At 38.7% G+C, this 25,351-nt stretch overlaps 1 protein-coding gene across 1 annotated transcript; it reads left to right on the top strand.

Annotated features, from left to right (window-relative positions):
• Positions 1-322: 322 nt before the first annotated feature.
• On the top strand, positions 323-23,884 carry cacnb3a (calcium channel, voltage-dependent, beta 3a; the record flags this gene model as incomplete). The annotated part of the gene is made up of 14 exons (XM_079239145.1): positions 323-403; positions 2,458-2,550; positions 12,310-12,429; positions 13,562-13,684; positions 13,785-13,900; positions 13,998-14,077; positions 14,184-14,203; positions 14,687-14,764; positions 15,444-15,502; positions 15,612-15,712; positions 15,801-15,952; positions 16,029-16,124; positions 18,002-18,172; positions 23,474-23,884. The coding sequence occupies 14 exons, from the start codon at positions 323-325 to the stop codon at positions 23,882-23,884; spliced, it is 1,701 nt and encodes a 566-aa protein (XP_079095271.1).
• Between the last annotated feature and the right edge of the window lie 1,467 nt (positions 23,885-25,351).

Genomic DNA, 25,351 nt, shown 5'->3' with positions numbered 1-25,351 from the left:
TCGTTCAGTGAACCTCGACACCCCCGGCAGAGCCGCGCACTTAGTACGGACCTGTACGTTGACGCCTCCTCGGCGTTAACGGTTTAATTTTTCTCCGATCATTTTTTCTGTTTTCGCTTCTGATGTAACTCGTGTTTTTCTTTTCTTTTTTGCAGTAAACTTGCTTCCCTGCCATCTTAGTGTGGATTTTAATGAGCATTTTTTTCCCCCTCCGCTTCCTCCCTGTATTCCCTGCATATAGATGTATTTGATGCCTCTTGTTTCCTCCAGTAACCCATGTCGATGTGCATCCCGCCTCCCTGTAGATCCCGCATCCCAATAGATGGTGCAAGTCAAAATGTCCAAATCACCCGTAGATCCTCTGTCTGCTGTGGAAACCGGCTCCCAGTCTCATTATTTTCAGGTAATTTTATTCCCATGTCTCGTACCTGTAGGTCTGCTTTCACCGAGCGAAGTGTTTGGTATCGGTTCGCTATGGTCTCATATGCTACTTGTTGTTTCGGTGGAGGCGTCGCGTTTTGGCAGCTACATACTTTTCTCCGCTCCTCACCCCCGCCTTCATTGGAACTGCAGCTTGATGTTTGAGTCAATGGATCACTCAATTAGCCATCATCTTACAGCCTTGCTTCAATAAAGATGTAAAAGAGGTGATTACCTCTCTTAGATCTTTATAGATCTGCTGTTTTTAGTCCGTTCAGGCCTTTGAATGGATGTTTTATTATTTATTTCAGTACAATCACCCTGCCACTCTCATGGTGGGGGGGGGGACCCGCACACACCAGCAACATCATGGGACGTGATTTCTGCTTTTGTTTTTTTCTTGTTAATATGCCCATCTCGACTGACTCACCTGTGGCCTGAATCCAATGTTTTTCTGTCAGAAAGAGATTTCTGCGTTACCGCTGAAACCGTCACGTCTAGTTGCGTAAATGCATCTTAAAACGCAGGGGATTTTGGCAAACTTACAGCTGATTGTGTTAAAACAGACAGATTGAAAATTTGATGGGCAGCTGAATATATATATATATATATATATATATATATATATATATATATATATATATTATATTATATATGTATTATATTATATATGTATGTGTGTGTGTGTGTACATGTGTATATATATATATGTGTGTACATGTGTATATATATATATGTGTGTATATATATATATGTGTATATATGCCCACTTGTTTGGTCAAGCATTAAGACATCCAGACTTGAAACGACATCACGGGTCAACAAACTGTAGTTATTGTTTGTTGTCAGTTGTGTCTCGTACAGATGATAAAGTAATTTTGCTTGCTTTAGTGCAATGGTTTGTTTTTCTTTTTTTCATTGATTTCTGGTCACTTGAATCCATTTTTCCTCTTTTTAATTTCAGAATTTGCTCACACTCTTTTTTTTTTTCTTTTTTTCCCCCCATTCTTCTTATTTGGGTTGTTATACCTGTTTTAAGTATTTTTCTTTCATTTCTTAGTTATGTAACAAATTTTCACAACAGTCTGAGAAGTTTTAATTCTTTTACCACTCTTTTTCTCATTTTCCAGTAACTTTATTACTGTTTTTATCTTATTAGATAAGTTTATCTTTTTAGATAGATAAATTATGTGCTCTTCTTTTACATTGCTCCTTATTATTAGGTATTATTTGGTGCAAAAGAGCACTTTTATTTTTAGTTTGCTAAGTGTTTTTTTTTTGTTTGTTTTTTTTTAAATAAAAAGTTAATTTCAAATCAGCTTTATTTGTTTGGTGCCAATTCACAATGTCATCAGGGCACCTTAGACAAAAAAAATACTCAAACTAGTCCATGTCACGATTGATGTGGAGATGAGGACCCAAATGCAGGAGACTGTAAGCCAGGATGCAGAAATCATACATGATTTTAATTCCATGAACAAAAGTGAGGGCAGAACTAACAAAATAAACCAGCAACTGACAATGCAAACCAAGGGGTATAAATACACAGAAGAAGAAAGGACACACAGGTGAAACAAATCAGAAAAACAAACCAGGTGAACTAATGAACAGGAACCTAGACATGAGAGAACTAAACAAGGAAAACTACAAACCAAAACAGGAAACCAGAATGAAGGAGAAACACATAATATCATATCATGACCGTCCGTTGTCATCTAAACAGGTTTTATAGCTAAGTCACCATAAATATTAGCCTAGCTAAGGAAACTTTGCATCCAATCTTGACTGATTCACTCCTTCATCCTGGACGGGGCAGCAAGCAGCAGTGGAAAGAAAAAGACCTGAGAGACCTTGCGGAGAGAGATGACAAATAAAAATTCATGATGCCAATGCTGTCATAAGTTTCAACATGGAAAATGGAGCAGAGACATGAAAAGTGAATGATGTGCTCAGTGCACAAATGGGTTATCTATTACCACCAGACCATTCCCATCCTCTACCCATTTGCTTTTAATCTGTATGTCCCTTTCCTTTCAGCTGCCCAGGAAGTTGCCTAAACGCAAAAGTCGCTTCAAACGCTCGGATGGCAGCACGTCTTCTGACACAACATCCAGCTTTATCAAACGGCAGGTAATAGCTCTTTTATGCATGAATACTTCGATGCTTGGCGCTGTCTGTGGCTGATTAGCAAACACTCAGCGTTAGTGGGAGGGAAGAAGTGTGTCTTCTAAGAAAAATGTAGGTCATGTTGAGTTCTGAGAGCTTCAAGTATTCCATCTCAGCAAATGTTTCTAGTGTTTTGTTTGCATTAATCTTTATGTTGCATTTTTATGTTTTTCAGTGACTACGTATTGTCAAAAATACATCACTGGTTCTATGTTTTTCATCACAGTTTCAAATTCATGAATCTTTTGACTCCTTTTCATCCACAAGTCTCTTGAGTTGGTGTTTTTTTTCTTATCCCTGTCCAGCCCAGCAGAGGGCAGCAAAATGACATAAAGGAATGATACGCCAAAATCTCATCAGTTTTTTTTGGGTTTTTTTAATTAATGTTTTCAGGTCAAGTATGTGTAGAGATTTGGTGTTATTTAAGGGAGTATTCTCAAGTTGTCTATGCAGCTGTAATAGGTTATACTATTTCATCCAGATTAGGTGATTTGATGATAGTCTTGGCAGATTAAATTTTCCATGTTTCTGAGGATATGTTTGATTCAGTCTGGGTGTCAGCGTGAAGCCAAGCTGCTTGTAGTTTCAGGCCTTCAGAAGACGAATTGATCTCCTCAGAAATCAGGTTGTGAGGAGTCGAGAGGTTTTACCTGGCTATAGATAAAGTATGCATGGAGAGCTCACCCCCAAATCACTAGATCCCAGAGATTTATGAGATTCAGAGCATCAAAGAGGGCAAGTCAAGAGTTGGGAAGAATATCACCCTGACAAGAAAGGGAAAAAAAAAAAAACAAAAGAAACGAAAAGACGTGGTGTAATGACGGAAATTATCAGATTCTGTTTGACCCTGCAGATCTATGTAACATACTTCTACATTATCCTTTTTTAGAGCTGATTTAGAAAGCTAGATCTGTACCATGTGCTGGTACATTTTTGGTCTTAATAAGCAACTTGTTGAGATGTTGTGACGAAATGTAGACACTGATATGACTGACTACATGTTAGACTTATGTTGTGAATATTTTACTTATGTTTGTTGTAGTAATTGTCCATCTTCCCTCAGTCACAGAATTGTGCTACAGCCCATGTATTTAGCAATATAAATCCAAAAGTCTATGTAATGCAGGTGCTAAAATGAAGAACACATGATTTATTTTAAAGAAGCACTACAGATATTTTGCCATTTTCTCAGTGATGTGTCCTCATTAATGGCCAATTCAGCATCCATCGTGCACTCGACCTGAACTGTTACCTCTCTCCAGCCAGTAAACAGTCTTATCTTGACTCTTGTCTTATTTTTTGTTTTGTCTCTTTCTTTTCTTCTCTTCCTCTCATAATGTCTTCTTGAGTTTATTCTCTTAATCAGCCACGCTGCGCATCGAAAACGCCTGGCGGGTTTATATCCGTTTATGTGATGCGGCGGTTAAAAGCTAAGTAGCCACATCATGCGCCATCCCGGATGAAACAGTCATACAGTACAGTTTCTCAGCTTCAGGATGCCGCTGGGCAGCGACAGCTTCAGAAATGCACATTATAGATGTCACGATGGTATTAAACAAGCTGATAACGGCGGGAAAGCTAAGTAATGCATCTTTAAAGGAGTCATCACCCTGAAATTGCACTTTTTCAAGTTAAAACGTGTGTATTGGTGTTGACCGGAAGTGTGACCATCCCCGAAAGCCTTTCTTTTGAAGACGGTCGAGTTTTCCCTTCTGGGCGCTTTGTTTGCAGCAAAACTGTCCACAAGATTGAAGTCTCGCAAATGCGTTTTTTTTTAATTTGCCCCCAGGATTTTGTCATCCCGGGGAGCTAATTGCATAAACCCACCTCTGTTCTAGGCCTAAAAACACCTGCTGGGCCTGCCTCAGTCAGTTATCTGTGAGAAGATGTGGAAACAGCGGTCCCATGTCCACTACTCGGTTGCGAAAACCAACACCGGAATAAAATTGAGATGTATTAACATGAACGACATGCCTCATTGTCAACATGCTTTCTGACTTTACATGGAAGGTGAGCAGACATTAAAATGACGACTTTACCATTCAGAGACAGTTCGTTTTAAACGTGCTTCTTGCACCATCTCGGTATCTTCTCTCTCGAGCTCAGTCGGGTTTAAACATAAATGGTTGAATTTAGAAAGCTGCTGCTGTCAGTTAGCTGCTATCACTAGCTGCTGTTTTTAGCATTGGACATACTGCGCCCGCCCCCACTTCCAGTGCTGGAATTCCAGCGATCAATCCGCGTTGGAATAATGTTAAATCATCAACATTATTTAAACTAACATTTGTGTTTTATGAAATCTCGCATGAAATCTCACGAGAAAAGTTTTGTGGTCGAAACAATCACTTTTAAAATGTTTTTCTGGTTTAATAAGTTTCACTAAGAGGACAGTGGAGACATGAAAAGACCAGGTTATGACTCTTTAAAAGTCATGCAACTGGATTTAGAAATCTGTTCTGATAATTAGAATATTATGATTACTTATTTTTTCATTCATTATCATTTCAAACAAAATTGTTTGGATTTTGTTTAATGTAGCACTGTACTGTATATGTTTCTCTTTCCTGGCATGCGAATTGTAAGACTTCACTGACTTCTCAATACTGTAAGACAAACTGTAGCTGGCCAATATTAGGTAGTCATAAATAAACCGTTATATTTGGTACATTTAAAGCACAGTAGACTGAACAGATAACAAATTACTCACAAGCTACGCTAGCCAAGAATCATTCATTCATTCATTTACTTAACTTCATGGTCCAGTTGAGGGTTGCGGGGAATTGCAAAGATTCTGGACCCAGATTTCAGTTCAGCAACGTGAGACAAAGTGAATTAGAAGCAGCAGTTTTTGCTCTGACACAGGAAAGAGCTCATTAGTTTGTTTGTTTTTATTTCATAGAAAGTAAATATTATAAAGCCACGTGCTTAAACGTATAAACCAGTACAGGAGATACTTCTGTGTCTCGATTTAAACCCAATGAAATAAATGCTTCCATTTCATCCACAACACTGAGATGTAAGGGGAATGTGGAGCAGAGTAACAGTGAGGTGCTACTGAAGAGAGAAAAAAAAAAAAAAGGCTGAGCAGACATCTTCTTCAGAGAGGGACATTTGTTATCCTGATCGGGGGGCCTTAATGACAAAATCCAGATTCCCAGAGAATATTGTGTGGTTTAAAATATTCATGATGCTCATTTTGAAGGCCTTGGGCAATGTGATGATGTGTGGGTTCAGCGTTCACGCAAGCACCTTTACTTTCTTTTCAATCATTACCTTCTCTCCGCATGCACAACAGGCACCCCGCCTCCTCCAGCTCCCATTGGTGATGTGACAAAGTGTTTCATGCAGGGGGGAGTAAAATTCACAAACGGAGCAGATAGTTTCTTGCCTGTGATAGGGGTGGGGTGACTATGGAGGAGCAGTGGAGTATGACTCATTTCTGCAGCAGGATACAGTATGGATGTATGTATTATATGTAGGACATGAGGCTTTGGATCAGGAGGAGAAATCTTGGGGGAGGGCATGACTATAACAGCGGTTTCATCTGTTTCTTCTCAGCTGCTGCGTGTTGATTTGGACTTTAAAGGGCAATAAGTGAGTGATGCAAACTGAAAGAGGTGGTTTGATCAAGTGACGTAAATGCCGCGTTGGTTGTTGTGATGTGATGAGGTGGGGTAAGAGTAAAAAAGAAGGTGTAGCCGGCATCTGCTCCAGTGCAGGTTGTCCCTTGTTAGGAGATGGGACACAGTGCAGTCTGTCTGCATTCAGCATGTAGTATAAGGAGAGGGAGGGATCGGCAGCGGCACCATCGCCACATTAAATGAGTAAGTACAAAAGACTCTCTTCTCCCTGTTTGTTACTTCTTCCATCCGGTTTCTGTCATGTTTCTACAGCATTTCTATCATTCTGGAGGAGCTTCACCTCTCAGTTTTCCTTTGTCCTCTTCCTTCACCTGCTCTTCCTCCTTAGCAGGGCCTTTGTTTCCCTCATTCCTGCACGTGCAACATTTTAGTTTCCATCAGTCCGTGTGCTCTCTTCTCGGTTCTTCACTTTTAGGATTGATCCATTTGACATGCAGTAATACTGATATGGATGTAAAAACAAAGTGATTTATTGCATCGTGTTTTAGTGAACGCTGGATGTACAAGTTGCTGCTGTTGAATTGCGACTTCAGTTCTAAAAACACTTCTTGAAATTAAATATTTGATTTGTGGATTTTCTATTTGCCAGAGCTTGTAGTTTTTGTTGTGTGTTTTTCTTTGGGGAAAAAAAAGTGTTTGGTTTTTACTCTGAGGGGAAAACTCTGAGAGTTTTCTTGAAGCATTTAAGAATATCATTAAAATTTGATATTAATGCCAACAACATGGAAAGGAATGCAGCTTTTTGTGGTTTTACTGTGGTTTTTGTGGTTTTCTCTGGTTTTACTGCCGTCCAGTTGCCAGTTGTCCCAGTGCTAGCATTGCGTCTTCAGAAAGAAATACCAGTCTGTTGATTTTCAAGAACTATTTAATGTATCGGCCAGCTATTAAAGAACCTTCTTACATTAATTGATATTTGAAAATGTAATTTGATACCATAATCAGGCCTGACATTTTAGTAGTTGAATACTTAGGTTTGTGATAAAAGAACTACTAAAGTTTATAGTGGGTAGCATGCTAACATGCAAAGATGATGAGAATGGCAGTTGCTAAAAGTTTGCTTTTAACAATTTGCATATTTCTTAGCAAATTGACATTAGATGCATGTTAAACATGGATACTACTGTAAAAGGTACATGTCAGGGGTTCCTCATGTTGATGCTTGTTTACATAAGTTCAGACTTATTTAATCTGACACTTCATCAAGCTAAGTGGCTATATTGAGGAATGACCGCTCACCAGTGCACAGGCTGGCTAGAAGTGTTGTAAACGGTGGCGGTGGTGGTGAGTGATGTATAAAAACATGTTTCTGATAGAGACATCAGTGTTTACTGTGTTGTTAATCAAATAGATTTAATATTTCATTATAAAAATAACAGCAATCACGTGCTGGTAATTAATTTAATCTTTATTCTACAGTGTCATGTTTCTGTCAGTATATTTCAGAATAAAAATGCATGACGTAAACATGCAAATTGATCCGATCTGCCTCAATTGGAAAGAATTTTCAATCCGATCAAGAGAGATGGTTTAAACCTTTTTATGATCAGTTCATCAGGAAAAAATAACCATGCATGCACACGTTGTCTGTGGTGTATGTTGTTTCTGTGCATGCTTGAACAACAAGGGGGTTACGTGACGTAGAAACTGAAAGAGTTAAAGATTATTGAGCATTTTGAAGGTCCAAGCCTTCAAATTAAAAATAAGAAAAAACTCTTCTTCTTTTAAACTAGTAGGTATTGCACATGTGAAAATTGAGGTAAATCTGTCCAGTACGTCAATACAACTGATCGGATCACTTTATGTAGTGTCCATGTAAACATGTGTGCTGGAATCTCTGATTAGATTGATGCCAGTCGGGTAGATGAAATAATTGTCCATGGAAACGTAGCTGTTATGTATTAGAGGTGAGCATGTGTACGTTGACTTTTCTGACTGGTGCCGTACAGATGCTAGAAACAGTGATGCGTATGGGTTTGCTACATTAAACAACCGTTTCCCAGTTAGGTAAGTAACCAGTCTGACAAGCATGGTGGGAGCATGGCGTTGTCGAGCTGTGCACCTGCTTCAGGTGATGGTAGTGGAAAATGTCCTACTTTACTGGAGTCAGTGGGAATGAAAAGAGTTTCATCAGTAAGTGGATCATACCTGAAAAGATGCTGGTGTCTAATTTGACATTGTTGCTGGTTATACAATGTTGTATTTATGTTTGACTGTAAACTTTGTAGGTTTGTTAACTCGACACATTCCATGTGTAATTTTAATATATTTCCATATCATATACCTAAAGACTGGGTGACCTGTCCAGGGTTTACCCTGCCATGATTGCTGGGGTAGGTTCCAGCTTCCCCATGACCCTTAACCAGACTAAGTGGTTCAGAAATGAAGGAATGAATGAATACCTTAAAGGTAGAGTATGTAAGATTTTTTATATTTTCAAAAAAGTTTCACTAAAAATATAACTACAATCATAATTAGATAGTTTTTTAAAACATGTAGGTTCCAGTCTGTCCATATTTGATATGTTATTAAATTGCAAGTTTAATTAATGACAAAGACTCTTCTTAAATGTTTGCCTACCAGTAAAAAAAAGTGCTTTTTGTTATTAATTAAACTTGTAATATAATAATGCATCAAAAATGGACAGACTGGAACCTACATGTTAAAAGAACTAATTATTTTATTAGTTAATTTTTTTAAGATATTGAAAATCTTACATACTCCACCTTTAAAGGACAACAACTAAACTTTGGCAAATTTTCTTAGTGAAGCGTCCCCTAACGTCTAATTCGCCATCTTGTATCCTGCCTGATTTCTGAGCTTTCTCCAGTTTGTAAAGGAAGTCCTGTTAAATCTTTACTAATTTCTTAGTCTGTCCTCTTTTTTTTTTTTTTTTTTTTTTTTTAAATTAAAAAAAAAACAGCTTTGGTTTCTAATGATAGTGTGTTGATATGCAGTTGCTGGTGTGTGACATGGTGTGGAAAGTGAAACTCAACTTTAGAGTGACGCTCCAGGCTGGAACACAGAGCTGTGTTGTCAGGTTTTTTTCAGCCTCCAGACACTGCTGGGCAGTGACGGCTCCGTGAATGTACAAGTCAGAAACACACATTTTTAAGGTCAGAAAGTGCTACTTTAGCAAGAAGTGGCTTCACATTTTTATAATAATAGTGCATAAAATGACTCAGTTTTTTACAGGAGTTGCTCAAAGTGATGAGCTCACAGAGTTATTACCTAACTCTGCAGCTACACTGAACATATCGGACCTCTCACTGCTCATCTTTTGGTTTTTCAAGCAGAAACTCTCCTCTCTTTGTCTCTCCATTTATTTTCCATCTTTATCTAAGTCAGGACCACAGGTAGGACTGAAACCTATCAGGAACCTTCTGACTTCCATGCCACTGCCATCCAACTGTCTTAACCTTTGTCTACAAATAACTAATCAAATGGCAAAATGCCAACTGCTCAGACAGCATGGACTGGTGACATGGTGACTGGTCAGAAGAGCTTAAACAACATCTCGTTGTTGTATTAGTGCCGTGTTCATGTTAACTCATAACTGTTTAATAGCACCAATATTAAACACATCTGCAGGTCCTCTCCAAAGGAAAAAAAATAATTGGATTTTCTGACAAATCCTAATTGAATTAATGTTGAAGTCCTCAGTTGGTAGACTGTAGGATGACTTGGCCTCTTAGGACCCAACTAACTGGATGACACACTTCTCCCTTGGGCACCTCCCTTTGGAGTTTAGACCATCAGTGTTGCAGTGTGTGAAAAATAATCACAGAAGCAGAGTAGGAAGGAACAAAGTTAAATTTAGCTAGTAGACTGGGGACATTAGTTGGAGGGAAAAAAAACAACAACAAAAGAAACAAGGCATCCTCAAAAAAAAGATGATGATGAGGTACCGGTACTCTCATTGTTGTACTCTGCAATGCAGCTGAGTCTCTCCTATATAAACTCCTGCTAGCGCTCCTCTTATGCCAGTGGTAACAGAGGTTTTTGTAGCGCTGAACAGGTGGCCAGGCTGGAAACAACATGGGAGAGGTGCAGTGTCATGTACAAACACAAAGGACGCTCTGCATTCGCCGTCTGTTTATTTTTTTAAACCATCATTTAATGTAACGTTTTTACTCTGCGCCTACCACCGTGTGTATTCTGCTTCTATGTGTGTAAGGGTTGGGGAGTATTCCCAGTGAAGACTGTAAGAAAATTTATGTGCGTATCTTTATCGGGGTCTAGCGCTGTCCTCTTGATCAGCCAGTTATGCTATTCTCTCTGCTGTGTGTGTATCTCGTGTAGTGTTTGGTTTATAGTCATATAGGTCACACTACAATCCTTCGCAGCGTCTTCTTTTTCTAGTCCATTCTCATCTTCCTGTTGAGGCAGTCTCAGTTTATTGACATATAAACCTCTATCACCTCATCCATCGGTTCAACATAAACATCCCTCTCCTCTTTGTGTCTCTTGTCAATACCCCCCAACCCCTATCTCTCCCTCTCCTTCTATTTCCACCTGTTCTTCCTCACCCTTCTTTTCTATGTCAGCGCTGCTCTGGCTCTGGTGCAGTGTTGCCTTGCAGAGCTTGTGAGTGCGAGGAATCAGATGTAGTTATCTAACATAGACTCCACACCAAAAAAAAGACAGGAGAGGTGTTTGCTTGGAGTGGTAATGTTTATTTATTCTTGATTACATGCATCCTGAATCGCAGGAAAAAGCAAAAGGTGGTGGTTGTTCTTTGTGTTGGGAAGCTTCTTTGTGTATTTTGTGCCTGAACTTCGTTTTGTTGTGTTCTGGCTAATTGGTCCTCCTGAGGATCCGTTTGTTTATGTTGACAAGATGGATGACCAGGGAGTCGCTGCACTCTGGAAGAGAAGCAAATCACAATGGAAATGTTCCAATATGATTTTGTGTTTCATATGTTGCTTTATTTACAAGGATGTGGTTTGTATTTTTAGTGTGTTAAACTTGTGAGCTCATCAGAGTATTTCCATTGTACCTTTTGTTGTGAAATTAGTGTTTTCTCAAACTTGCCTCATCCCACTCTGTTTAGCATTTCTCCTTACTGACAGATTCAGGACCCGGCCTTGTTCAGAGAACCCAGATCAGATATATGAGAACTTTCTCACACATCGATACTCAAACTGCATCTATAAAACTTCCTCTTTTCTTTCCATTTCATGTTTTTATCTTTAGAAATTGTTATTTAGAATAGTCTCTATATTTCAATACATAATGTTTTATATGTGAGCTTCATCTGCAGCATTTAATTTCATTGCTGTAAATAAGCTGTAAGGTTTTTGTTTTTACAGCTCTGAAACTAAATTATTTCTTTTGCTCCTTAAGAAAAGGTGGGAAACCTTAAAAGTCACTATCAGGAGTGAATGTTGTATTTTTACTCGAAAAACATTCAAACAACTGAGACTGTTCTTGATTACTTTTCTTTTGAGCAGCTAGTTGTTTCTGAAAGATTCACTGTTTCAGATTCAGAACACATAACACAGATTTAGGGAAATGGTGGCAGTTTACACATTGTGAATAAAAAGCACCTTTTTTTTGTGTAAAATGCCTCTGTTTGCTTTATCTCTTGCTTTCTGCCTAATGTGCAAGCCATCCCTGGGATGTGTCCTTAAACTGCTTACTTTGAAAAATTATAGCCAGCATATATTTTACTAATGAGGAGATGTCCTTGGAGAATAAACAGGGGAATATAGGATGTATATGTGCTGCACTGTGGGGGATGCTGGAATGGATTGGGGCCAAGCTGGAGAGAAGAGGAAGCAGTTGCCTCCTTTGTGCTATATTTGGTTTGTCAGAAGATGGCTGGTGTGGGAGAGCAACGCATTGTTTTGTAGATCCACACAGGCTCACACATGAGTTTGGTCATGGATGCAGACGCATATTTGCATGCACACCTGCATGCAAACACTGCAGAACAGAAAAATAGATGAAACCATACTGAAACAGAAACCACAAGCCTGTCTCTCACAGTAACATGCTTAAGATATATATATATATATATATATATATATATATATATATATATAGCCACATCAGCATACATGATAAGACTCTGTCCTTGCAGGGGTCAGCTGATTCGTATACCAGTAGACCATCGGATTCAGACCTGTCAGCCGAGGAGGACCGCGAGGCGTATCGGCGTGAAGCCGAACGCCAAGCACAACAGCAGCTTGACAGAGCTAAGGTAAACAATGCAGAGATACAGTATGTCTTGTTCTGCTCCAAAAGTATTCCTGGCTTCCTGAGTAGTTTTTTTTTTTGTGTGTGTGTGTTGAAATCTGAAAATAAACATGATTTTCAATTCAGTTAATGTTTAACTTGCAAAACTTAGACCCATCAGCTGTGCTGTTATCAGCTAATACAGGAGAAAAACCTTTCTTTGGAAACAACAGGATGATAATCTGATGAACCTCTGACCCAGGAGATTAATTTAACTCTGGTTAATCTGCATTCAATTCTTTGTCTCTGTGACAGTCTGAGCTTCATGTCCAACAGGGATAGCTTTAGACTGAGCGACCTTAGCTAAGATGGGGAGGTACTTATCTCTTTGTAGCCTACTCCCATATGTAGTACCCAAACATGTGTTTAAATATTTAATTAACAAATGAATTTCTCAAGACTTAAATAAGTTAACGGACCATTACTTTATGTTAACATTTGAAGTAAAAGTGGACGTAAACATCAATATTGGCTAAATATTTATCCAATGTCCATCTTCTGTAGTCAAAAAGACCACCTTCATCTATCTAAATAACAGTAACATAATTTTATTGTACTTGTTTTGTGAATCTGCTTTTGCTTTGCAGTGTTTTGACAGTGTGTTGTTTGTATCTGAGCTGACAGGGATTACAGCTGTAAAGTGGCCTTTTGGCTAAAAATGAAACATTTAAATTAATACGTTCATCAATATACACAATATATAAATAAATTACTTCACCAGCCATAGCTGAGTGGTGAACATCAACAAGAACATCAGCCTCTTTTTGTGGCTTTAAGTGCCGAACAAAGCTGGATGTTAGTCTCTACTTTTGTGATGTAAGACACGTTTTGATTTTTTTTGGCATCTGGTCGCAGCATTATGCTGAATCTTTTCCTACCATGCTGCGACCAGATTGACTCAGAGCGCTTGTACTGTTCGGAAAACAAGTGAATTTGTTCCTTAATCAAAAATTTTAGATTTGGAGCTGGACGATAAACCTAACATGCAGAAATTCAAGTGAAGTCATGGATCTCCAATTCTATAACTCTTGCCTAAACTCTGGTGGATGTACGTCTGTGTTTATTTCCCATCGCTGACTTGTGCTTTTGTTCTACAGTCCAAACCTGTAGCCTTTGCAGTAAAGACAAATGTGAGTTACTGTGGAGCTCTGGATGAGGACTGTCCTGTCCAAGGAGCTGCAGTCAATTTTGATGCCAAAGATTTCCTGCACATCAAAGAAGTGAGCTGTTTCATTCCTTTGGTGATGATCAACGCTCTCCATTACATCAAACACGACACATATATGTGATTCTCTGCCGCTGTTGTATTGAATTCAACAGAAGTACAACAATGACTGGTGGATCGGCCGGTTAGTAAAAGAGGGAGCAGACATCACCTTCATCCCCAGTCCTCTTCGACTGGAAGCGATGAGACTCAAACAGGAGCAGAAACAGAGGTCGGAAAATATGTTCAAACACGTGGAAAGACTGCTTCTCGCAGGATTTGTTTCTACAGAGTGAGGGTGATAATGTGGTGTGTCGCTGTTGCTGCAGGAAAACAGGAGGTAACTCCTCCAGCTTGGGTGACATGGTGACAGGGAGTTGGAGGACCACACCGCCATCTGCAGGTGAATGTAAGTACTACAAACCTGTTTCTGAGGCTGAAACTGAAATCGGCCTCTGCTCTACTGTCTTTCCACCATTTTTCTTTCACTTATTGTCATGTTTTGTTTTCACAAGCTAAACAGAAGCAAAAACAGGTATGTTTTCTTACTTTGTGATGATAGAGGATGTTCATTAAGGTTTCTGTATTTATAGAAAAATCGTGAAAGTCATTTCATTAATGTGATTCCATCAGCTGTTTTACAGCTTTGAAATACACATTTAAATAGTGTCGTAATAGATTGTAAATGTAAAAGGTTTTATTACCTTTAATTATGATATATTTTACACCTGGCGTTAGTAACTACCTGGGAATATAAGTGAAGAAATTTGCAGTTGGTGCGTATTTTACCAGATAACCAGGAATTTTAGTACACTGTAAAATACTGGTAAACATGAGAGTTTGTCATAAAATTCAGGCCTGGTTGTCCTTGCTGGTTTTCTGATCACCTTTTCATGATTGCACAAAGAAACAAGATTGATTTGAACTGGTTTATCTTGATACCACAGATAAATCCAAACACCATGACATATTACCCACTGTTCCATCTGTTCCTGTCGTCCTCCCCTATTTCTGGCAGGAGCATGTCCCTCCATATGATGTGGTGCCCTCTATGAGGCCGGTGGTCCTCGTGGGACCATCTCTGAAGGGCTATGAGGTGAGCCTTTCCTAATTTCCCCTCCAGTTGATAGAACGACTTCTAAATCTAATGCTGCTCTACTTCAAATATAATTTCTATTTAAATCTGATTCAGTTTTATTGGCCAAGTGTCTTTTTTTTTTTAGCTTGTTTGTTTTTTAAGTCCAGACATTAGAACAGTGTGAGCATTTTCAGTTTGATTAAACTCAAATCAGAGACAGCCACAGAGGTGAGTCTTCATGTCATTAGATGCTGTTGCCACAGGTAACACAGGAACCCTTATGGTCATATACTCAAATTGTCTGTGATGTACAGGATCTGACATTTATATAGAGTTAAACATTGAAAGAAACCAAAACTTAATGCTGAAAACAGAATATTGATAATCTGAATATTTTTTCTGAAGTGGCAAAGTAAAACTTCTAACATGCAAGGATAAGTTGGGGCTGCGCAGCAATAATGTTTCAATTTTCAGGACAGTCGAATCCACTTTCATCACTTTGTATTTGATCCACATCAACGATGACAAAAGGAAGGCGTGTTTTAAGAAATGCGCACAATTTGTGCTTTGTATAAATTTAGTACAGCTGTGAGTCTTTGGCTTATGTATACAAATGTTTGTCTGAATTTGGGTGGTTTATCTCATTCTTTCTCGCAGGTTTTATCAATAACAAAATGTTTTTTTTTTTTCCGTTTAGGTAACAGACATGATGCAGAAAGCTCTTTTTGACTTCCTAAAACACAGATTTGAGGGAAGGTTAGTGAAAATAGAATATATGACAAACCTGGAAGTTGTTGAAAGTCTGGCTTTGAATATATACCGTATATCTTTACATATTGTTTCTATTTATTTATTTTCTTTATAGAATCTCAATCACCCGCGTAACTGCCGATCTGTCTTTAGCCAAGAGATCTGTCCTCAATAAAAGACCCATAATGGAGAGATCCAACACCCGCTCTAGCCTTGGTAACATTTCTCATGCCAGCATGAAAACACAACGGCACTTTGAGTTAGAAAGCTCTTAACGCCCTGAAAACTTGTCTTCTGTGTGCAGCGGAGGTTCAGAGTGAGATTGAGAGGATATTTGAGCTCGCTAAAACCCTGCAGCTGGTGGTTCTGGACGCTGACACCATTAACCACCCTGCACAGCTTGCCAAAACCTCCCTCGCTCCCATCATAGTCTATGTTAAAGTTTCCTCACCCAAGGTATGTCTTACTAATGTATATGACTTTATGCAACCCCTTGCTTTCGGATCTATGACAGTCTTTTCCTTTTTCTCAGGTGCTGCAGAGGCTGATAAAATCCAGGGGGAAGTCTCAGAGCAAGCACCTGAATGTGCAAATGATGGCTTCAGACAAACTTTCTCAGTGTCCCCCTGTGAGTGCTTCATTGTGCTGTTATTTCTTTTTTTTTTTTTTTTTTTAATACTGTCACTTCGTGCATGCTCAAGATGGATCAGATCAAAGTCTAGATTTAACTCAATCTGTTGGTTTTCCTTAACTAGGCTATGATTATGAATTGGCTCAAACGGATGTGTCTGTAAAGCGCCCTGCGATGACATTGTTGTGAAGTGGCGCTGTACAAATAAAGCTGAATTGAACTGAATAAATATGTAAAAGATTAAAGCTCCTTTTTTGAAAAATTTTCAAACATTTAAGAGGAAAAGCATGTCTGTGTTGTTGGAGGATTTTCAGAAACTAAATACATTTCAACCATTTTGTTGAAGATGACATAAATTATTAAACCATCTATCAAAAGTAGGACAGCGCAGTATATTGATATTTATTGCAGTATCATAATGTACATTGACTATATTGGAAAGACAGTTGACTTGAAGCAGGACAAGCACAGATGTTGAAATGAGGATAAATTATTCATTCATTATCCTAACTGCTTAGTCCAATGAAAGGTTGCGGGGAAGCTGGAGCCTATCCCAGTAGTCTTTGGGCGAAAGGCAGGATACACCCTGGACAGCTCACCAGTCCATCGCAGGGCGAGGATAAATCAGGACTGTCTAAACTAGATAGTCTCGGCCATCACAGCTTGATACTTGCAGACCACAGCTATACACCTGACATTAGCACCATGTAATATTTGTCAGTACAATATTGAATTAATACGTTGCATGTCACATGTTTTCCTAATATTGTCCTGCATTACTGCTGTTAGATTGATTCATTTCATTTATACACACATGTATTCCTAAATCTTTCTGGGTTTTCAGTCAAAGGCAAGTCACATATTCACTGAGGAGGGTGTATTTCCTGTGTGTTTCCCATAAAACTATGCCTTGACCTTTAACAGACATCCCCTTGTGGACAAACTTAGCTATTAGGGGTGGGAAAATCGAATCTAAAAATCGAAAATCGGGATTTTTTTTGCTTCACAATTTTAAAATCGATTTATTTTTTTTTTTGGTTAAAAAATCTATATATTTTTTTCCAACTAAAAAAAATAGTCTATTATAAAAAATTTTTTTGTCATTTTTAATGTGTTTATTGATCCTTTAACTTGTCTTATTGGGCATTATAGCAGCAGAATGATGGTCTGGCTACTGTGTTGTTTTTTTCCTCATTGAAATCAAGAAAAATGACGAGCAAAACAAAGTTTTATACATTTATTTTGTTTTTGATCTACAAAAATCAGCAATATTGAAGAATTGTGAGAATCGCAATTTAAATCGAATCAGCACCCAAACAAAAAACGGAATTGAATCGAATCGGGACAAAAGCATATCATCACAGCCCTATTAGCTCTGTGGATGGTACTCGGTTTACCTGCTGTACAACTTTCCTGTCATTAACCAAGTAATTTGTTTTTGTTTCTTATAAACAAGTCGCAACTATTAAATCAATGTCATCTGCACATTCAATTCCTCCACAAGATGACATTAATAACTTGCTTTTCATATGGCATCATCATCGTTTGAAAGATGCGAGATGTTAATTTAACATTTTATGATATTCAGTCAGTCCCATCTACATCTTCTGGTCTTTTCTAGCATGCTAAACTGGGATTGCTCATAAAAAGAGCTCCAAGACTGCAACTAAGAATCCTTTCAGCTCATCTGTTGATTGTTTTGTGACTGCTGTCAGAGTGTAAGATGTGAAGAGGGAACGAGGAGGACTGATAGCATCTGAGAAGCTTAAACCAGAGAACTTGCACACTGCCCAACTCAACACTGCTTGATGCTTCTCAAATGACCTCACAGGTCAACGAGACTTAAAGGTTTTTTTCTTACTGTTCACTTGTAGGATATGTTTGATGTCATTTTGGATGAGAACCAGCTGGAAGATGCATGTGAACATTTGGCTGAATACCTGGAGGTTTACTGGCGTGCCACACACCTCCCAGGAAACACTCCTCTTAACCCCTTACTGGATCAGAGTCTGATGACCCCACCGTCTGCTATCTCCAGTCTACAGGTAAGTTTCCCTTTGTGTGTCTGACGAATGGGAGAGCACAAAAATCAGGTTTTAATACTGTGTGAATTCTTGAGTAGGAAAATGGTTTTGTCTACAAATGTATGTCCCTGTTTTCACCAGCTGTTCCCATCTCAGACACAGTGGTGTGTTTTGACTTGTCTTCGGTTGTCCTGTTTGTCCTTTCACTCATCCATGCTTAACATTTTTGCAGTTCTCTGAAACACAGGAATTAATTGAATGATCGCTTACAAAATGGGGTGAGTAGTGGGGTTTATATGATATGTATTTGCACTCTCCCCTCTTCCACTCCTCCTGACTTCTGAACACAACACAGAGGCTGAGACAGTGAATGAACCGCATTGTATTCACTGAGAGCTCGCCCCAGAAAAGATCATATAATGTGTTTTTGTTTGTTTGTTTTTTTTCCTTTATTGCATCCTGACTCCTTTATTTCACTTCATGGTTTCAGGTGAATCACTGCTCCACAAGCTTTCTGGGAGAAAATTCACAAAGCAGTGACATTCTGTCTTTAATTTATTGCCATAATTTAGATAAAAATGCTTGTGTGAAGTAGTAAAATGTTTCTGTTGATTGGTCTTTTTTTTTTTCTTTTTAATTGATTTTGACCTTTTTCCAAGCATGCCTTGTGAATGCTGTCCCTGCTCACAGTGGTGCGCAGTTGAATGATGCTGATTTTAAAGGCAAATGATCAGTGCCTAAACGCTGTAAAATCCAGGTGAAAACAACAAGCTGAGACATCTATGGCGTTCTGTGTGAAGAAGTGTCTGACAAGTTCATCCATTCAGCCGTTTCACTGGTTTTCACACACACTAATGGAAAACTGAGGACTATGATGAGATGTTAACAAACCCTGCTGCATAACAACAACGCACAGCTCTGACTTCTTTGGCTAAATTTCAGATTTCTACTGGTTAGTTGAGTTTATACTGTATAATATTTTTTTTACAATTCTTCACAATGTGAAGGATTCAAATCTATTTCAGTCTGTTTCTACTTTAAACAAAAGAAATTACAAGTAAAACTTAAGTTATTTTAAATGCCCTGATATGATACCACTTAAATGGCTACGCATCTTTCATACTGTCATATTGATACCTAAACCTAATGCGTTTTTAGATGGTTTGAGCTTATTGTAAAAAAGTATTAAATATGGAAAATTAGATTAAAGATTTTACATAAAAAGTAAAGAACATATATGAAAAAATTTAAATTATGTAAGTGAATAAATAATATAAGGTACAAGCTCCGTTTCTATAACATCGGGGACTTGTCTAAAACGCAAATAAAACATAATACAATGCTTTGCAAATCCTTGTTACCCTATATTTACAAAGACGAGATATAACTCCTAAACTGATAGACTTGTTCTTTTTTTTATATTCACTCATTTAAAATTTGATGCATGCAGCACGTTCCTAAAAAGTTAGAAAAAGTTTATCACTGTCTTACATCACCTTTCCTTTTTAAGAACACTCAAAAAGCATTTGGGAGTTGAGGAAACTAAATGTTGAAACTTTGTAGGTGTAATTTATTACCATTCTTGCTTGATGTAAATCTTAAGTTGCTCAGCAGTCCAGGCTCTGTTGTCATATTTCATGCTTCAGACTGTGCCACACATTTTCAAGTGGAGACAGGTCTGGATTCCAGGCAGTTCAGTCTAGGACCCACAATCTTTTAGCATTGTCTTGCTGAAATAAGCAGGGGCGTCCCTGAAAAAGACGTCACTTGGATGTGACGTGTTGCTCCAAAACCTGCATGCAACTTTCAGCGTTTATGGTGCAAATACAGATGTGCAAGTTACCCATGCCATGGGCACTAACACTCCCACACACACCATCACCAATGCTTGATTTTGAACTTTGCACTGATAACAATCTATATTGTTCTTTTCCTTTGTGACCCCAGTGACACAACGTCCATGATTTTATAAAGAGAATTTGAAATGTGGACCCATAAGACCACAACGCACTTTTCCACTTTGCGTCCGTCCATCTCAGATTAGTTTGGGGCCAGAGAGCTGGTGGTGTTTCTGGAAGTTGTTGAGATATAAGTTTTGCTTTTCATGATAGGAGTTTTAACTTGTAGATGTAGCAACAAAGTGTGTTAACGGACAAAGGTTTTCTGAAAGGCCTCCTGGTGATTTCATTTACACAATTATGTCTGTTTTAAATGCAGTGAGGGATCAAAGGTCACGGGCACTCAGTCCTGGTTTTCAGCCGTGCTGCTTTCATGCAGAGATTTATTTCAGATTCTCTCAATGTTTTGAGGATGAATGAATGAACATTTCAAGGAAAAACAATCAAGTTGATCTGTTATGACATTAAATATTTCGTCTTTGTGGTCTATTCAATGTAATATCAGTCAAAATGGATTTGCAGATCAGTTTATTCTGTTTTTATTTACATTTTATGTCCCGACTGAATTAGAATCAGGGTTTGTAAGAAAAATAGATCAGATGATTTGCTAGATGACAAATCAGGCACTGTTGACTGAAAGCATTGACAGATGCTGAAGTGCAGTACATATAGTGTCATATATAACTTTAGAAGCATTAGATAGCAGCAGTGCTTGAAAACAGTTTAATTATAACTCCACTATCCAGTAAAGCAGTTTTGGTTCAGTATAACAAAGTTATTTTCTCACAAATCTAAAATAATTGCTCACAAGCAAATCCCAATCTGTGGAAAGCATCCTTATTTATGAGTTGTTTAAGATGATTTAAAGAAAAATATATATATTTTAGCAGCTTGATTTAAGAATTTTGTTACATGATGATCAAAATACTTGCAGACAAGGTTTCAGTCTGTTGACTCGACGAGGTTGCCATGTGCTACCAAGCAGCTGAATATGCCATTGAATTTTTTTGTATTATATATTAAGAAATTATGACTTTATAAAATTACTTGCAGCATCTGTTAAATATGGCACAGTGAAAAGATTATAATTATTAGCATTATAACAAGTAACTTCCACCACTGATCATTACCTCAACACTGACTACTGTGTTTAAACTGCATTCGGGTTGCATGGTTTTCCTTTTTCTCAGCTAGTATTTGAGTGCCATGTTGTTTACTTCTTTACAGCTAAAAGAGAACAAATCAGTCACACTGATCAGCCTCTGTTGACAAAAATCTTACATGGTTTTAGTCAGGGCTGATTTTACAGCTGACAAAGGCTCCCGGTTGGTTTCTTAAGTAATGTGTGTTTTAACGTCTATAATAACTGGAAAAAAAAAAGGTCAACACTTGCAAATGAATTTTATAAAAGTTTTAATTGGCACAGTAACAGAAGCGAACGCAAAGCAGCCCTTTGCTTTCCTCAGTCTCCCTAATCCACTTGTGTTCCTGACCCTTTAACAGTAAAAAAGGATAAGACCAGAACAGAAGAGAGGGGATTTAACTTCGATTGTGGCATGGTTGTTGGTGCATTTTGGTATTTCAGAAACTGCTGATCAACTTAGATTTTCATGCACGGCCATCTCTAGGGTTTACAGAAACCGGCCTGCAGAAAAGAGAAAACAGGGATGAGAGTAGAATGGACAGACTGGTTTAAGATGAAAACTGCAACATTCAGTTCAGGCTGCTGCTGCTGATATAATGATAAAAGTGGTATTTTCGATTTTTCTTTTAGATCCCTTAGTACCAAACAAGCATGGTTTAAACACCTCAGTTTACCTGAGTATTGCTGCTGACAGTGGATCATTCTCTGATGGCTACTCGCAGCAGGATAATGCCCCTCCAAGTCACAATGGCCTCCACATTCAGAAGATCTCAGTCCAGTAGAGCTCATTTAGGATGTGGTGGAAGATTGTGTCATGTTAATATGGACCATGTGTATCAGTTGCCCATTTACCAGTGAGACTCCAGTCTTGTGTTAGAGTCACAGTCACAAGGTACCCTGAGGAAACCTGAGGCCTGGTAAGGTAAAAACTACCAAGCTGATAAAAACTGTTTTAAAATTCGCTTGAGAGTGGTGATCTTTTCAGTTATTAGGGGTTTTTGTGTTTTTTGTGTTTTATGTCGACATTGTCGCAGTTCCAGGAGAACTGGCACGCCGACGTTCTTCTTTAATTAGTTCAATGTTTGACACCATGACCGACATTTAATCCATGTGATTGACATGTAATTAAGAGGTTTGTTTCATTTTCAGGTTTGTTTTTAGAAATGAATCAGGTTGAAGAGTTATGGATTGACGTAATTGTTCCTCCTGATTGCAGTTATGTCATATTGCAGAGTCTGTACTTCTCCTTCTGCATAGCAAATCATACAGACTTGATAAAACTAAGTCTGTGTGTCAGTCCAGTGTGATTTGTGGAGGTAAGAAAAACATCCAAGTCAGTTTAAAAACATTTAGCCATAGAAAATGGTTGTAAAATTAATAAAAGAGTAGTAATAATCAAGAGATATGATTAGATTATTTTTATTAGTGGTTAAATGATAGGATTAGATCGAAGTAGCGTCTTTTTGATCTTTTACATTCAGATGCTTCAAAAACTTAAGCAAGGTAACCTGTAGTGTCGGTGACAAAAAAAACTGAAGCAATTGAAGCTGCTAGAGGATATTTAAACTAAATAAAAATTGTCAAAAGATTTTTACAGTATATAAGCTTTACTCTCTAACCCATCTGCTTTACTATACCCTTTACCCAAAATTAAATTTTGATTTTTCTGTTGAAGAAATTATTTATGTCTGCATCTCCAGCTTTGTCTCTCTATGATGCAGAGGAGGAACAACTGCAGCAACAAGTAACTCATTCAATGCATAATAAGGCATGTGAGCATTGTTTTTAAAGGGTAATCTCAGTTTATTTTAACATGTTATATTTCCAATTAATGCGACTAATATGGGTTTGCATCATGCAAACTCTGCACTCTTCAAACTTGAGACAATATGTTCCTGCTGCTTCGCATAAAAATATATAATTTGTGTATTGACAAACTTTCAATTTTTTACAAGACTGTGTAGAAGTAAACAAGAATTATTATTTATCCTGGAAATGTGCATTTACAATCGGCATAATCCGTGCCAGCTGCATTTATTAATTTCCACATCTGTAAAGTGGAGAAGAGTGAAAAGTTAGCATGACAAGCGGAGCTCCAACAGTCACATTAATGGGTAGTATACAAGGTTAAAATAACAAAGCAGTTATTATCCTTGCAGACAAACTTGAAAGTTAACTTCAGTCCTTCCTGAAGTCTTTGTTGCCATGTCTGAAATTCTGCAGCTTCGTCAAAAATGTAGTTTTTGTTTTAAATCTTTCTCGACAACTCAAATCCTCCAGAACAAGAACCAGGCGCAGCCTCGTGAGGCCATGGGCTTGGAGGGTGATGAGGAGGAGGAGGAGGCCGGCGAGGAGGCCCACTCCCCCGTGGAGCAGGACAGCCTCATGCCATCTGACGAGGCCAGTGACTCCCTGTCTCGCGGTCGCAGGGGGAGCCCAAGCCAGAGAGGGGTTGAGGAGGACGAAGAGGAGGAGGAGGAAGAAGAGGAGGAAGAGGACGAGTACGCCTCCCCTTGCCATGCTCGCACCTACAGGGACGTATATCCCTCTCACCGAGGGCACACAGGCAGTGGCCACAGTGCTAATGGGCACGAGTCACAGGACAGGCTGCTCCAGCGCGACACTCAGCAAGGCCACAACCAGAGGAACAACCGCCAGCGGAGCCGCCACTGGCCACGAGACACCTACTGAAACAAGGCTCCCTCCCAGCCTCCAGGTCACCATCATGCCCCTCCTTCCCCAAAGCCCCTCAACTGGCACACAGTCCCAAACACACCATTTACAAGTGAAATAAAAACAAACCTTTCCGAAAATTCAGCTCCAATTTTTAATGTCAATCACAAACAGCAGCAGATACCCAGAAATCTTATTCCCCCTCCACACTCTGAGTTTACAGTTTGGAAACGCTTTTCCCTTAAATATACTGGGAAGCCGTGTCCAAACTTATGACTGGCAGTGTATGTAACCTGACAATATCACTGACCTATCTGAAGTCAGTACAAAGTGAACAGACCTGCTCACATCTGCAACAGAAAGGTTTCTGGCTGTACGCAAACTCAAACTTTAGCCGCTTTGTCTAAGGTTTCTCTCTCTCGTAGGATGTCTCATATACTGGCCTTAAAAACTCTCAAGACTTTTAACTATCTTTACTATTGCATGTATAATTATTTTTCAACTATTTGCACATCACGGCTGAACAGGAAGTGAATGATCTTTGTGAATAAACTAACGTAGGAATGTCCTGTGTTGAATCCAGTTTATGGATAATAGTAATGCATTTGATTGCAATGTATATATACTGAATGGGCACCTGGTTTTCTTTCATTGCTACTTTATTTGCTTATATGGACTTGTTTGTTGCAATCCATGTGTTCATTGAATGGTATTTAGGAGATGCATACTGTCTCTGATTAGTCACAACAGAAGTAATTGGCGTGAGGCTACAGTAGAGCGTCAGTGTAAACTAAAGTGCAGTACGTTCTGGGCATCACTTGCCTTTGCTGTTGCACAGTCACTCTGACACTGCTGAATATCTATAAATGGGCACAAAGAATGTAAACACAACCAAGGAAGGGAATGTTTTGTATTATTCAAGGGATGAATTGTTTGCCAAAATGCTTGTTTACATCAAGTCATTCACATATGTCAAGCACACGCTGCTTAGCTGCAGCTCCTCTTCCAATCAAGTCTTCACAGAATGTAAGCTCGCATGCCTTTTTGCACCTCCAGCACCACACGGTGTGTCTCACCCAACTGATCACCCCGTAATTTGATTGTAGCACGTCACTGATTGTAGCATCCACAATTCCAAAACAGGTCTTTCCAACCTGAGGATCAATTATTGGATCATATTTGTATACCGCAGTCCTGCAGCTATTTTTTTTTTTTTTTTTATCCACAATGGCGGAGCCTCAGATGTTTTAGTCATCTGGCTCCTGAAGGACTCGTAGCACCCATCACATAAAGTCAATTTTGTTCCTGCAACATTTCCAGTCCATGAGCCGATGACGGGTTTGATGTGATGCTGACGAGCGGCGAGCGGTCTCTGTTCGTACACAGGGTCAGTGTTTACTGGTTTACTGCTTCCATGTCTCACAGGTATTTATCTAGTGTTCTGTATATTTTGAAGAAGAAAAAAATCAGCATGATTTGGAAAAA

This window comes from Telmatherina bonti (assembly GCF_933228915.1).
Source record: "Telmatherina bonti genome assembly, chromosome: 4".
Taxonomy (NCBI): domain Eukaryota; kingdom Metazoa; phylum Chordata; class Actinopteri; order Atheriniformes; family Telmatherinidae; genus Telmatherina; species Telmatherina bonti.
The sequence above is the reverse complement of the archived record's forward strand: the minus strand, read 5'-3'. Positions and strand labels throughout refer to the sequence as shown.